The 16,303-nt window shown below is 41.0% G+C and overlaps 1 protein-coding gene across 1 annotated transcript; it reads right to left on the bottom strand.

Annotated features, from left to right (window-relative positions):
• Positions 1-546: 546 nt before the first annotated feature.
• Positions 547-5,745, bottom strand: LOC132915985 (cytosolic endo-beta-N-acetylglucosaminidase-like). The gene is made up of 6 exons (XM_060975738.1): positions 5,140-5,745; positions 4,633-5,076; positions 4,378-4,552; positions 4,079-4,297; positions 3,663-3,795; positions 547-1,858 (listed from the first exon to the last, which is right to left on the bottom strand). The coding sequence occupies exons 1-6, from the start codon at positions 5,370-5,372 to the stop codon at positions 1,713-1,715; spliced, it is 1,350 nt and encodes a 449-aa protein (XP_060831721.1). The 5' UTR covers positions 5,373-5,745; the 3' UTR covers positions 547-1,712.
• Positions 5,746-16,303: the final 10,558 nt, after the last annotated feature.

Here is a 16,303-nt window from a genome sequence, read left to right as displayed (position 1 = left end):
CGAAAATTTCCTGTAGCTTGGAATTAATTTTGGATGAATACATTCCCGTCGCGTAAATGAGGAGGCCATTGGCAAATACTAACGCGCATAGGTTAAAGTCGCTATTCAGATGGAAGAGGCTCGAAGCACGACTAAAATACAAATTGAACAGGATGGAGGTGTTGAACGTTCCCTGTTGCAGACCGTTATTCACTCCGAAGACGATATTCGAGCTTGACATCCAATGAGACACATTTCGAAGATTGTGGACCAAATCACCTGAACTGCATGTTTAAAGAAACCGTATCGTATCAGCTTTTATAGCAAACCGCTCGATCGAAACATGTCAAAATCCCTTTCCAGGACTATGAGTAGAGTTTTGCTACCAGCAGACGCCTGTCACGAATTTTATTATGGCGTGGACCTTACTGTATTTGACCCGGAAGCCAAATTGCTGATCGAGAGGAATGGCAGCCTCTTTACAATGAAACGGTATGAGTCTCTGTATCACACTCTCAAAGACCTTACTAATGGATACTCTGCAAACAGCTAACTCGTTGATCTGTACCTGGCTGGATTTGGTTTGTTGGTTTGTTCTTATCCTTCCCCAGCAAGGGAACTACTTTCCCCATCTTCCATATCTTAGAAAAGTATGCTGGTATCAGAGATCATTGAGCATCAAGGAGAAGAAGAATGTGCATCTTTGCGGGAGCTATAGCTATATTGGTACTGCGTTGAAGATATCGAAGCCTGATAACCTATCCCATTCAGCAACTTAAATTGAATCGTTAACGAATCTACCGATGTGAAATAATTCTCTGAGACATCGGAGCCGGAGCGGTTACTAGCCCTGTTTCCTCAGGTGAAGGTACAGACCCTGTTCCAGCGGCTCAACGAAAATCTGCATTTTCAAGATTATGAAATTTGGGAATCTGAGAAGATCATCATACACATTTCGGCGCACACTTCCAAAATTTGTCCCCAGTAGTCTTGTGGGATTCACGAAACTTTTCGCGCGGTAGAAAGGAGAACGGATAAAGAATGCTTCGCTACATACAAATAACAAATGCTGTTGGAACGAGTGATAAAAGTTTAACAAGTTTGAAGTGATGAAATAGCACGCAAGCACAATACTAATTAAAGACCTGTACAAAGAACAGTTTATAACTTGAAAGGAAGAAACGACACAAGATCGTGAATAACAGAAGCACGTGTTGCGTAGACGTTTATTCTTATTCTTGGCATGTCATCGCGTTACTAGTAAGTTCTGGGAAGCCGGCGGTACCGGAGACGTCACGAAGTGGACTTATTTGTCGACTTGGTACCAGTAACGATGTATCTTCTGTTCTGTCATACGAGGAGGTTATTCAACTATGGAAGACGGTGAGAATCGTCCGAAGAAAATTTGAGGGCGCCGATCAAGAGGTATAGCATTCGTCTTACTTGCGGAAACGTGGTTTTGGAATCTTTAATTCTCTGAGTGCAGAGAACTCGGGATCTATCAGAGGCCTTACTGATAAGCATTTTTATGGCTCTATATCCCTTGCCGTGTTCGATGACCGATGGGATAGAGTAACATAGAGTGCCGAAGCGCTTCTTCAGCCGATTTAAGGTGCGGAAGATTCGGTGTTTGTCTTGTAGCAATTTTAAAGATTATTATTATTTATGGTCTGGAGGACGATCTCTATGTTGTTACTGTTGTCTCAGTGGTCTTATCCCCGTGGACAAATATATCAAATTCTGACAGTTCGATGCATTGGCATTTTATTTTCAATATTTACAACATTTTTTAATACTCGAATAACATTCTTCCTCGTTTCATAAACATATTGTATCGGTTCTTTTGAACACTCACTTCGATCGTTTTCACTTTTCGGTTCTGGAAGCACTCCACACTACACGCGACAAACAAACTCACGTCAGACATCTGCTGGGCACTAAACGCAAAACAACGAGTAGCCGCCTGCTTAATAGATCTCGAAAAAGCCTTCGACACAGTCTGGATCACAGGCCTCATTTATAAATTAATAAAAAAAAACTTCCCGAGATACTTAATCAAAATAATATGGGACATGATTACAAACAGAACATTCCTAATGACCGAGGGTTCCCATACATCGAACAAAGAATTCACCATAAAAAACGGACTCCAACAAGGAACTGTAAACTCCCCGCTACTCTTCAACATATACAACAGTGACATATTAAACCTGTTCGACATGAACAAATCTACCCACAAACGCTCCATAGCCTTCGCAGACGACCTAATCATCTACGTAACAGGCCGCAAAACTAAAACAATAAACACAGACCTCCAAGTATTCGACAAAATCAATGATTACTACCACACATGGAAACTAAGAATCAACGCAAACAAATGCGAAAGCATACTGTTCAAACCCAAAACCAGCGAAATCGGCCCAGCAGAAAGAAAACACTGCAAAAATTTCCAATTAAAAGAAAAGTCATCCGAAGAGACAATCATACCACACAAAAACTGCGTAAAGTACCTAGGCATAAACATAGATGACAAACTAAATTACAAACAACACATAGAAACCCAACTCGCCAAGGCCAATAAAGCATTCTGGAGAGCAAAAAGACTATTTTACTCGAAACATCTCAAAAGCAATGTAAAAACATTATGCTACCAAGCTCTAATTAGACCAATTATAACATACGGTTGCCCAATCTGGTACAACATACCAGCATCGCTAATGGAGAGAATCCGCGTTTTCGAAAGAAAATGCATTAGAGCTTGCCAAAATGCGTACAGATCCGAACAGAGCGGATACAAAAAATATATAAAAAACAAAAAAATCTACGACCTAGCCAACATTCACCGCATTGACTGTCACATACTAAAACTAGCAAGAAATCATTTCGCACAAGCGTCAAAAATAAAAGAAAACAGCCTAATCTTCAGCGGCTTATACCCAAACGTACTATATTACAAAAACACAATGACAACAGGCTACATCCCCCCAGAAGCGTTCCTATACCTAGACGAAAAAAATTACCTCCAATACCAAAACAATATCCCGATAATTTTCCACATAAAAAGAAAAATAGGGATAAAAACAATACTCTACGAGGAAAACTTAAACGGACTGACTGCAGACACCAGGTGGAGGTACAACATGGCCCTCCCCCAAAAAGACACTAAAGACAAACACAGAAGAAACACAAAAAAATATTGGTGGATTCCAAACCCATAAGAAAATATAAGTGAAAACTACCAATTCGACAAAAAAACCATTCCTACCACCGTGTAACCTAGATGTAAGTACTGTAAATATGTAAATACTATAATCATTGTAAATAATATAATTTAACACCCCCCTCCCCTTCCCTCTCATCCCCCCCCCCAAAATCCCACAACGCATAAAAGTAATACACTGAGGAGTCCTGTTTTGCGGCCAAGTTTCAGGACAAAATACAACACACACAAGAATACACAAAAATCACGCACCAATGCGACTTAAACCCAAAAAAACAAAAAGATAAACGCAAAAACCGAAAATCCACGACACATATTAGACCATGGCTACGTCGTACCGACGCGTATCGGTACTTTTGCCTAAACACACTATACTCAATTCATTGTTTATTGTGAATCTCAAAAATGTACAAAAAATCAAATATTGGCTTAATAAACTATTTAAAAAAAAAAAAAAAAAAACTTTTCGGTTCTGGAAGTTGAGGCGATGATGTAAATTTCATGTGCGGTATAGGTACTGAAATTTGTGGATTTTGCAGGGATAAATTGTAAAATGGTTTGTGTTTAAATCTTTTTCCATCCCTTTCATATAGTGCCTGCATAAACTATGTGCATCTCAGTTATAATATATTCATGTGATAAATTCAGTTTTTTTTTTTTTTTTATATATATATGGTTTATTTTGGTTTTTACAATTTGTCATGAAGGACATTTGGTAAAGTGTTATATCTCATTGGTAATAAAAAAAATAAAATAAAAATAAATATAGCATGTGGGTGGCTACCCTCAGCAGGGTGCCAACTTCGTGTTTTCTAAGTTATATCTTTTATGATAAATTCAGTTTGTTAAAAATAATGTGTTTGTCAAAATTTGACATACCTGACCACAGCGATAATACATGCTACCACTGCCACGGCAAAATGATGTTTTGAATACTTCTTCTTCGTAGATAGGTACATGAACATATAAATAAGGAAACAACTGTGCCCAAAATAGATCTTCTACTTCTTGGAATGTCTTAGATCCGAAAAATTCGTGAGTCCAACCTGGACCAAAAAGTGCAACAGAAAGTCCTTCGTGTCGTATTTTTTGTAAAGCCTGTAGATTATAATGGTTTAATGAAATATTAAACGATATTATATTATATGCTACAATAAAATAAGTAATATTGTAATTACATATGATGAATTAAATCCACCACCGCCAGGACAACCTCTTCCCCAAATATCAAGTCCTACATAAATATCATGAATATCTCGACTGTGAGTTTTTGCTAGTGCCAAACTGTTTTTCAATTTTGATTTCGTCCAGTTATAATTCAAGTAAATGGCATCGCAGTTTAAAAAGAAATCTCTGAAATATTGTACTTAGAACATTCAATAAAATTTACAAACAGAAACAATTGTAAAAGTATAAGAGTGTAATAAGCTTACATGTTTTTACTGTTAAGCTCATTTTGCCAATTTAATTTTCCTTCATTGGTTACGCTATCGTACCATATAATTTCAGAATTTCTAATTGCTTCATGAATATTTTCTGTTAGATATTTTACAAAATAAATTAAATTATTAACTTGCTCACTTTTAATGGTATTTTCAATATTTAATAACCAGCCATCAAACTTATAAAATTTTGCAACAAGTATTAGTGCATCTGCAAATCTTCTTACTTCTTCATGAGATTCAAGTATAACATCCCAGATACCTTCTCTTTCCGTAATTACAGTACCAAGAACTTTTACACCATGATTATGTGCTGCATTAATCCATCCAAAAGGGGGCACAGTTATGAAATGATGACTAAAATACACAAAAGTGTCAATAACACTCCAGTGATAAAATAGGTAAGAATCATAAGATTCTGATCCATATATAAATCTGAAAAATCACGGGTATATTATGTATAATATATGAATTAATAAATATAGTGATTTCTATTACCTGTCTTCTAGGTAGCCACCTTTCATATCATGACAGAGCAACGTTTTCGGATGTACTTCTCTATCCAATTTTTCTAACCGCGTTCTTCCTGCGCTTATTTCTAAACCACTGTACACATAATCAGTTGAATCTCGTAGTTCTCCAATTTCTGGCCATGGTTTCAAGTTACCCACGTTATCGAATAATTCTTTTAAGTTTTTGAAAGGTTGTGACTCTGTAACTTCCGTCCTCATCTCTCTGAATTATACTGTTCCACAGATCACTTTCAAATAGTTTTTAATTCATTAACTCAAACAAAGGTTTCTCTTCTTATTTTGGTTCACCGGAAACTTGTATATACATGCGAAGCAGATAGTGTTCCCATCTAACAGAACTGGCATATCAAATTACGTCTCATGATATAATACCATTATCTACCAACTGCTAATGGGCAAAAAGATGTTCATTTCTCTATCAAACAAAGTATACAAAATAAAATTATGAATTTATAATGCTCCTACATCAATGTTTATATGATTGTTTCGACTTTGAAAGTAATATTCTTATTTACGCAAGTATATATTCTTTAATATTTTGCAAAAATTATACCGAAACAAACAATTTGGAATAAACATAACTAAGTAAATACTTTAACTTTTTTTTATATATAATTAAATATTTTATTTGATTTGAGTAGAATTTAACACCTAACCTTTACGTTTAAAATATTACTCTTTGTCATTCTCTCTTTCAATGTTATTTCTTCTGCTTCCGTTTTATGATATTTATGACATTTCTTAGTTCAGATATAAGTAACTTTTTCGTAATTTATAAAAAATGACACTCTTTTTAATTATCCTACACTATTAATCCATTACATGTAATTTAACTTTGTAATTTAACTTTTAGCAACTTAAAATATGTGCATGTACAGAGTAATTTTCTTCCTAAGAATAATCATTTAATATTACGATGGCGCCCGTCAGATCGCTGATTCGGTGCGGAGAACTTCGGAGAAGTTGGTGGGCCCATATCTGTCAAGACCACTCACCTCACCTTCACGTGGAGCTCCCCGTCGTCCTGCATCGTTTCCGACCGGGGTAGGGTGCGAAAGAGTGAGTGGCAAAGGAAACGAGGGCATGGCTCGTTAACATTACACACGAAGAATGATGATGATGGAGCAGAATAAAGATATTATTTACGGTGCAGGAGAGGGATACCGCAGTACCGGCGCAGTTGTGGGTGGTGAAGTGGGCCCCGGTGCGTCGTTAGCTAACGACCACGGCCGTTTGGGGGTGGACTGCCAGGCCCCCTTACGTGTTAATGCTACTGGTTCGGAAGATATAGAGATGGAGATGGATATAGAGCTAGAGATGGAGGTGGCTTCGGCAGAAGAGACCCCTCCAGGAGAAGAGAAAATGGCAGAGGCCAACAGCGAACGAAAAAAGGAAAAGAGGGTAGAGACGGAGAGGACTGTGGACAGAAGCGGAAGCAGCAGCCGAGGGGGAAAAGCACCATCGTCCCCGCCTGCGTCCAAGGCACCGGGAGTCTCTTCCTCCTCCTTCTCTCCGCCCCCAATTGACGATAGCGAGATCTTCCGAATCCCTAGGAAGGTAGGGGAAAAAGGGAAGTCTAGAGAGGGAGCACGATCTGGGGACAACTCTAGAGAGCAATCTAGATCGAGAAGAGGGTCGATGTCAGGTGCTCGGTCGGAGAACGATGAGTCGTGTGGATCAAGATCCACGATGGCCTCAGTCACATCCCGAGGAAAGAAGCGTAAGATAGTGATGGAGTTAGACAGATGGTCAGGCCAGCCAGGCGCAGGGCAAAGAAGACATGAGGTTGCGGATGGAGGCGCTTGAGAGGCAGGTCAGCGGCCTCGGCCCCTCTATTCTGGGAACCTTAAGGGGAGAAGTAAGGGCAATACTCGGGGAGTTAACGCAGTCGAAACAAGCAGAGGGAATGGCCGGGAAAGCAGGCCAACTACAACAGATCCGCCAGGCGACCTACCCCCGACCTCCCCCCCCAACCTCAACCTCAGGGAATCGGGGGGACAAAGGAAACCGAATAGCAGACGGTGGTGTCCAGAAGGGCCAGAAGGAGGGCGAGAGAACCCGCACGGCTAGGAATGGGTTACAGAGCGCCTATCCCTATCACACCATCGGCGGCAGGAGCAGGAAGAACAGTAGTCCCAGCGGTGCTAACACCTCCTCTTCTCTCTGGTCGAAGGAGGAGGAGAAGAAGGAATAGAGGGAAAGGCATAAGCTACGCGCAAGTGGGGAATCGGTTGAAGTACTTGGGCCTAACCATTGATGACCAATGGTCCTTCCAGCCCCACTTTGAGAACCTCGCCCCGAAGGTGACAGCTGTGGCCAACGCCCTCTGCGGTATCACTGCGATGGCACTCAGCGTTCCCACGACACGTCCAGTGTGGCGATACGACGAAGTTCAATGCTTTCACATATGTCTAGCGTGGTAATCAGGTGTAGGATCAGGTGTAGAATGGTTCACATACGCTTACGGGTGGTCATGTGGTCCAAAGAAATTAAATGCGAGATCATCACAAAGTTACCGAATTCAATCCAGGTATCGTTAGCACTATAGTCATAACATCTAACATAGTGTTTTCACAAACGCTCAGTGTGTTAAAACGATCCAGAGAAGTGAGAGTCGTCCAAGTACGAGATCGAGAATGGTCCATCATGTCATTACGGTCGGACTGATAATTCACAAAATGCAACTAGTACTTCGAATACTAATCATAACGTAACTGATTTCCGCTCTCTTTTAACTCTTCCTTTATCAAACGTCCGATCAGAATTTTTGCTGTCAAACTGGACCCTTGACCTATTTTGACACTTAACTAAATTGTAAACAACATCAGTTATATCGAGTCCAACATTGGGAAAACCCAATATTCTAAATACACCCGAGGACGTGTGACAGTCGGGATGGCCGTGTCGAAGATGAAAAGACAACGGGGCCCTCCATTGGAATTACTTGGAAAACCTCAATACTGTAGCATTTACGAAATAATCCAGACACAGTCATTCGAAACTTGAGACAATGAGCTTAGGCTCGAGGCGACAACCGTTCGCCGAGCGTAGCCACGGTCACGGGATGAACGTTCCACCTAACAGAGAAGTGCCAGTATTATGAGACACACGTTGTGTTGACAATCAAACCTCGAGCAGGAGCAATGTCGCAGCTACGCGGGTCAGCTTAGCAACGGCGGCTGCAGTTTTGTTGGTATCCCTGGCCAATATTCAACAAAACGAACGCGATCGTAAGGAGAGAAAAGTTTTCATCAGTCTTTTATTTTTGCGATCTCCTTGGAGAATTACACATCGTCTTTACGTGCAGTATATACCGAGCGTCACAGCGAACGTTACTTTGTGCTTCAAAATATATTCTCAGTTTAACAAAGAGTTAGCTCGTGGACCGTGGATTCGTCATATCGAACCTAAGGTCATTGTCATTAGCGTCTAGTTACCGCAGCCACTTGTCAATCTTGTACTATCTATGTCTGTGATAATAAACGCTATCTCGATTGTACAACAATGATGAACAACCCAGGCGAAGATTCGTTACACGACCCTAACACTAATCATAATAAGAACCCGACATATATATAATAATATTTGATAGAAAATAAGAAATAAATGAAAAATACGAAATAAAAAGTATAAGGAACAGATATTTTTCTTTCTAGCTATACTTCCAACATTAAAATATATATAGGGTGTTTGATTTCAAGAAATATATGCAAATTACTGAAACACTACCCACTGTATGAAAAAATGTTTAAGGCAAGAAATGAATAGTTTCGAAGGAAACATAATCTGGTATAATAATTTTCTCTGTATATGGCCATGTGCAAATCATATGATGACAAAATACGTTTTTTTTATTGAATCATATAGATTTAAATAAAGTAATTGATTCGTACCAACGTCCCCTACAAAAAGATACTAACCTATTTATGTCAAAAAGTAATTAGTTGAAGATACTTTAACTATAACAATTACGCGAAAGACACGAAAAGGTACTTTTGTTTTTACAATATCTTTGTCTTCCACATATTATATTTGACAAAAGGAACTTTGCTACTATGTCCTATACAACGATAGGTTTTTCACGCTCAAAATTGCATCCCATATGACCTGCTTCATATAAATCTATGGATGATATTCATAGCCCAGTCTTATACTTGAGATCGTCTCAAGAACAGTCTTCAGATGTCTTTTGATTTCATAACTGCGACTGAAGATTAATCTTAAGGTCGTGTCTTAAGGATTTGCTTAGTAAAGATCTTGTGAAATAAGAAAATCTCATATAACGTCAAAAGGCGCAAATAAGACCACCTTCATCCAAGTTCCCTTGATCGGGGACTTGAGGAAATCTTACTTTAAAATCGCCAATAACCGTAACCATCTTGACAAATCCAATGTTGTTAATTACACTGACTGCTGAGGAAATAGAAGCGAAAACGAATCAATGCGACGTATAGCCGGGAGCTACAGGAAAGACCAAGGCGCGTGAACAAATTGACGCGCGCTTATGGCTAACGAACAGAAAGCAGGGAATATTAGTAGCAAACTGATAACGTTCAAGTAATCGGTATATCTCGAGTGGCAAAGGTATATCATTGTGGGTGTGAGATCGCTGAGTTGGATATTAAGATTGAACAAAATGTTATATAGTAAATGACAACGTACATATTTTATAAACAGGGACGTACAATTGTTTAATGTAATGGTCGGGGGGTATCTATGTGTACTCTCTAAGTCACAAGTTAAGTAATTTCAAAGGAATATTAAACTGAGTTATTTAAGTTTCAATTCCAACGAAGCAAGAGTCTAATCCTTTTCCTTCATGCAAGCGAGAAAACGGGAATTCAAAACTAATGTAAAATAATGCCTAACATAATGCTTATGTCATGTACTATATCGTTACTGAAACTTTTATGCTTCCTGTATAGATAATTGTTTTATTACAAATATTAATAATAACTATTAATTAAATAGATATATATGTAGCAATGAGTACTATAGGTTTTATATATGAAGTATTAGATCGAACGAAATATGAAACATACACGGCATAGTACTCATTATAACATTTATAGCAAAACAATTGTCTACTCAGATTTCATTTTTTCAATTTATAAAAATATGAATTTATACAAACATCTGCACTCTACTTATCATTACTTCCACAACAACGTTCTCGCTCTAAAGTTCAGATTTTTGTATGAAACTGCGGTTAAACGTGACACCCACAATTTTCTTGCATTCTACTAAAATAGCACTTACTATAGTCTAGCTGGTAAACAAACGTGACAAACGTGTAATCGACAAAGAATCATTTACAAGGTCGTTTCTCTATTTACCCTTTTACTACGTGCATTGTTTACGACATGAAAACGCGGCACACTTACAATTACACACCAGGACTATTATTATTCTGACTGCCAGTCATTTGGCTGATCCGTTTCCCATTCTTATCCACCATTCTCCGCTCGCCTTACACTCTCCCTCGTAAGTACTTTCTACCTGCATCGATCGTGAGTGAACCGCGCATTCATACACTAATTTCCTTCTTTCTTCCTGTCAGACTGTGTGAGAAACGAGAATGCACGTGTTTCAAATATTCATGTCTCGATGAAAAATATCCATGAGACTTGAACTTAATTCAGATCTATTTTCAAAAATAATATTATAATTAGTTCTTTATTGATTATTCGACAAATTACCACGATTCTGCTTACCGTCCTCTTGTTCTAACGCAATCTAATAGGATAATAGTAAACTAATAGTAAAAGGGTAAACATAGTAACACGTTATGTACATAATAATAATATAAAACAATGATACGAATTCCCTAAAAGACATATCGGTCAATTCCATACATGGAAAAGTGCGAAATAGTAACGATCTTACAAATACTACTTTCTAAATTTAATCTGAAATTTACTATTATTTGTGTCGTATTGTTGTGTCTATTTTTATGGGTGCAATACATTTAATCAAAACGCACTAGAAACTAATACCGGCGTATTGTGTAAAGTTTGTTTCAATCAATGGTAATCGTGTTCTCCCCTTTTTTATCAGGAGGGAGGCGTCCATATTTGTGTTGGTCCGCTAGGAGGGGACCATATCCCTTGTGTTCCGTTTTCCTAGTCTTGTCGCTCGAGCTGGGGCGGCGGCGGTGCCACCCCCCCCCCCTGTTGCGCCTGGGTATCCTTTGTCGCTCCACTCTTGCTGGGTCGCGTTTCCTTTTCCTTTCTCTCTCCGCCCGCTCTTTTGCTAGCATCACTTGCTCACAGAAGGAGCGGACGGCGGTGTATTCCTGGTGCCCTCTCAACATGGCCTTCACGATCGCTTCTCGGGCTACGCTCTCGCCGATGTCGAGTTGCAAGACGTGCTGGTCTGCCCATGCCGGGCATCGCTCCCACGTGTGTTGTACCGTATCCTCCTCTTCCTCGCATTGGTGACATATGGAGGTCACCTCCCGCCGGATCCGTAGTAGGTACTCACCGAACACTCCGTGACCTGTGAGCATCTGTGTCATACGGAATGTCAGCGGTACCCCGCCTTGTTCTCTCCATGTTTCCCAGTTGGGGAGCACGGCGCGAACAGCCCGGTGTTGCCGTGTAGTGTTTTCCTCGACCAGTTGAGAGCGCCATCGCTCCCATGTCTCCCGTTTGGCTTCTTCCCGTGCACTCGACGGTGGTCTGTTGTCGGGTGGTGGCGTCGTTGCGCGCCCGTCCAGGCGTGAGATCTTCCTTTTGTCGTATACCCTTTGAAGTGCGAGGGCTTGCAGCTCGAAGGGGGGGACGCGGCCAGCACGGTCGCCGTCGCGTATGACACCGTCCTGTAGCTTCTTGCTGTGCGGATGGCGGTCGTCCTTTGTAGCCTCCTTAGTAGTAGCCGGCTGCGCCGGCTCTCCATCATGTCTTCGGCCCACACTGGGGCTCCGTAGAGTACTCGGGATTTTATGACTCCCTCGTACAGTCGGCGAACGCCCATTCCCGCTCCACCCACGTTCGGCAGTAGGCCGCATAGGGCGTTGGCCGCGGCAGTCACCCTTGGGACCAGTTGTTCAATGTGCGGCTCGAAGGTCCACTGGCTGTCGATGATGAGACCCAGGTACCTCATCTGGTGTCCCACCGGCACTTCCTCTCCGTTGATATTGATGGACAGTCCGGTTGGTGGTGGTTCTCTTCGTCGCCGGTCGAAGAACCCCAGGGCTTCCGATTTGGTTGGTGACACGCTCAGTCCGAGTCTCCTGATAGCGTTCACGGTTCAAGTACACGGTCGTAAGCGGTGTTCCAGAGGATTGGGCCTAGTACTGACCCCTGCGGTACACCGCACTCGACCGGTTTCCTCGTTTCCCCATCCTTGGTGTTGTATATGATCCACCTGTCGCAGAGGTATGCCCTAATAACCCTTACGAGGTACTCCGGTATCTCGTAGTAGTTCAGGGCTTCTAAGATTCTTGCCCATGGGATGGAGTTGAAGGCATTAGTTATGTCTAGTGAGACCGCTATCGCCACTCCTTCCTGGGAGACCATATCCTCCACCTTAGAGCATACCCGTCTCACCGCGTCCACTGTCGAGCGTCCTCGGCGGAACCCGTACTGGCTGTCGTGCCACCCAGGCTCTCGTCGCTCCATATGAGCCTCTAGACGCGCTGCAATTATCCTTTCCAGGAGCTTGCCCACCTCGTCCAGCAGGCATATCGGCCTGTATGCGGACGGCGAATCTAGCGGACGACCCTCCTTTCGTAGCAGGACCAGTCTCGCTGTTCGCCATGCCCGTGGGTACATGCCGTCCTTCAGGCATCTATCAAATAGTGTCGCAGGCGGGGAGCCATTATATTTACCGTCTCTGCCCATACTCGGCCTGGGATTCCGTCCGGGCCTGGTGCCACGTCGCGGGCTGCTGTCCTCTTCGTCGCTTCTAATAGCTCTTCCTCGGTGACATGCAGCTCCTCACTCCACTCCGTTGTCGTCGTTGCCACTTCGTCGTTATCGTTGGGTGTGGTGGAGGGGAGGGACGTTTCTGGCTGCCCTGCACTGTCGCCCTGTCTGGGGAACAAGGTCCCAACGACCTTGTCCAGTAGCATCGGATCCATGTTTGTTGTTATCGGGGGAGCCGAGGTACGCAGTTTGTGCGTCACTACTTTATACGGCCGCCCCCATGGGTCAGACTCGACCGCGTCCACGAGTTCCGTCCAGGACCGCGCTTTGGCCATCTTAATCTCCCGTTGGAGGGTACGTCTTGCCTCCCTGTATTTCTCGTATGTGTGGGAGATCTCTTCCTCGTCGCGAGTTTGTCTGCGACGCTGTGCCTGTGCGAATCTTCTGCGGGCTCTGTTGCAGCTCTCTCGCAACTCCGCGATCTCTGGTGTCCACCAGTAGACTCCTTTGTTCAAATATCCACTGCTCGGGTTGGAGCGCGGCATCGAGGCATTGCACGCCGCGTTCATGTATTTACGGAGGTCTTCCGCTTCCTCGTCGATACTACTGGTTGCGCTCGTGCATTGGGCGTCCCAGCTTCAGGCCGAGACGATGGCTGCCGCCTGTAGCATCTGTTTGTTCCTCTCCTTCAGGCGCCATCTGGGTGGCGTTGGGCCGGGGTGGTTCGTTCCTCTTCGAGGGCTGTTGGTGTCCCCCCTGTCGATGGCCAGTTCCATCCTTATGTAGAGGGGATTGTTGGATTCTGACTCTGGAGTAAGAAAATTTTCTACCGCATGGAGTTTCCATGGACTTGGTTTGGCTTTTTAATTATTTCTTGGAATAACAGAGCTTCAAATTAATGATGTATCTTCTCTTGATTCATCGGTGAGTAGCGGTACTGCCTAGTATATGTTACAATTTCGTTTGTTATATAAATCGAATGGTAAATTCTTCATTCGTTATACCTTACAACTTCCGCAAGTAATAATTTCCTTTATTATTCGGAATTACAATGATGTTCCAAGAGGACAACTTTGGTAGGACAAGTATCTGTAGATACAGTAATATAATCTCAATTTGACCCACCAAAATTGTATCTGTAGATACAGTAATATAATATCTGCCATAATACATTGCCGAATATTAATTGTCATTTACTATATGCATATTATTGGGCTTTTATTAAAACGTTTCGTCAGTGGCTTGCCTGGACAAACATTGAATCTTTGAAAAGTAACTAAGCAGGAACGTTTAAATCTTTCTGATTGAAACGTTATATTTATGTAAAAATAAATTCCCTCTACGATCGATAAATAGCAAATAAAAGTAATAAACAAAAAATAAAATTGTATTTGTAAATAACAATTAATCTCGTTACATTAATACACGTTGTCTTTTGACTTGTTCAAACAACAAATAATTCGTTTCCGCTTCTTATTTAAACTGTCCGAAAATTTATTCAATAATATCCAACATTACTCTCAACCAAACAAATCCTGTTTGAAATATTCTTGAATCAATAAATAATTCGAGAATATAATTGGCTTTATAGATTAAAATGAACTATTCTCTATATACAAGAATAGTATCTCGCACATCATCATGATCCAATATACTTTTCTTCCTTAGTTTCTCTTTAGTTATTGTTGTTGGAAATACTCGCAGGACATATGGAAGCAATTATCACTTGTAGTTTATGATTCGCACGGTCAATTTTTATGAAATCCATTAGGCGAATAGAGGGTGATTAAGAACTGGAAACGATAGAAGATTTCAGATATTGTAGACATTTCCCATCATCGTCTCCGCTTATTATAAGTATTTTCGATAGGATAATTGAATTTAGCTGTGAAGCTCCTGTACTGCAATACCCGTATTTTGAAAAAACATTCACATTAATAACAGACGCAAGTAACGAAGGATTAGGAGCAATACTCTCCCAAGACGGACATCCATGCTATTACATATCCCGAACCTTGAACCCTCCTGAGAAAAACTATTCCACAACCGAAAAAGAGTTATTGGCGATAGTATGGTCGATCAAAAGACTGAGACAATATTTACTTGGTAGAAAATTTAAGATTCAAAGTGATCGTCAAGCTTTGAAATGGCTAAAAAATGTTAAGGATCCCTCATCGAGACTCATGCGATGGCGTTTGAGACTCGAGGAGTATGATTATGAAATAGAATACAAAAAGGGAAGGGAAAACACAGCTGCAGATGCTCTGTCCCGACTGTATCTTATCACCAATGACAAAGTTCAATCCGATTTAGAAAACCCGAACTATTACGACGAATGTGTCGACTGGAAAACAAACATCACCCCAGCTCCAATAACTCAAAAGACTAACAGACCACACTTTAAACAAATTACAAAGACCGAATTAGGAGACTTCAACCAACAGCACTGGTTGCATCAATTAACTAAACACTTTATTAACCAGACTGGACACTTGCATATAGGGATAAATGACAATAGCTTTAGCACACTAGAAAAAGTGAACATTCAACTCATGTTAAGGTTTCTAACGACTAGATTCCCTCAAATTAAATTGGTATTTGAACAAGATCCGCCGGTAGACTACGATAACGAACAAAAACAAACTATCATAATTTTACTATCAGTATTTTTTTATATTTATATCTTTATATCTTTTATATTTCTGTATTTATGTATTCTTAAACGTTTTCTATAATTCTATATTCAAATAAAGTATTCAAGTATAAAAAGAAGGATACGAATAGGAATGGCAACGCATGCAACAGTACGTGAATGTTACGCGTGCGCCAGATAACCAGGGGAGATTGTATAGGAATCGGGAGTTCGTTGGACAAAGAGAACGTTTTTTAGAACTACGTTATTTTAATGTAAACTATATACCAAAGAATTCCAAAAAAGAAATAAATAAAATCGGGTAACTGATTAGTTACCCGAAGAAAAATAGGAAAACATCTGCTAAAGGAAATGGCGCAATCAACCTGCGAACCCAAGGTTGCGACGATTGGCGTTAATAGTTGGGCGTTAACAGATTGGCGCTAACAGCATGACATAAACAATTTCAAATTGGAGTTCAACCGCTAACCGCGACGAGTCCACGGTGATTTTTACTCCTTTCTATACGCAGGCGGCACGTTACAAATAGAGATCTCACTCCGCTGGTCTGATGTTTTTAATTATATTTTTAATACAGCGCTTATCGCATTGAGAGCAGCATCATGGCC

Source organism: Bombus pascuorum, unplaced genomic scaffold (genome assembly GCF_905332965.1).
Source record: "Bombus pascuorum unplaced genomic scaffold, iyBomPasc1.1, whole genome shotgun sequence".
NCBI lineage: Eukaryota > Metazoa > Arthropoda > Insecta > Hymenoptera > Apidae > Bombus > Bombus pascuorum.
This window is presented reverse-complemented; position numbering and strand designations above follow the sequence as displayed.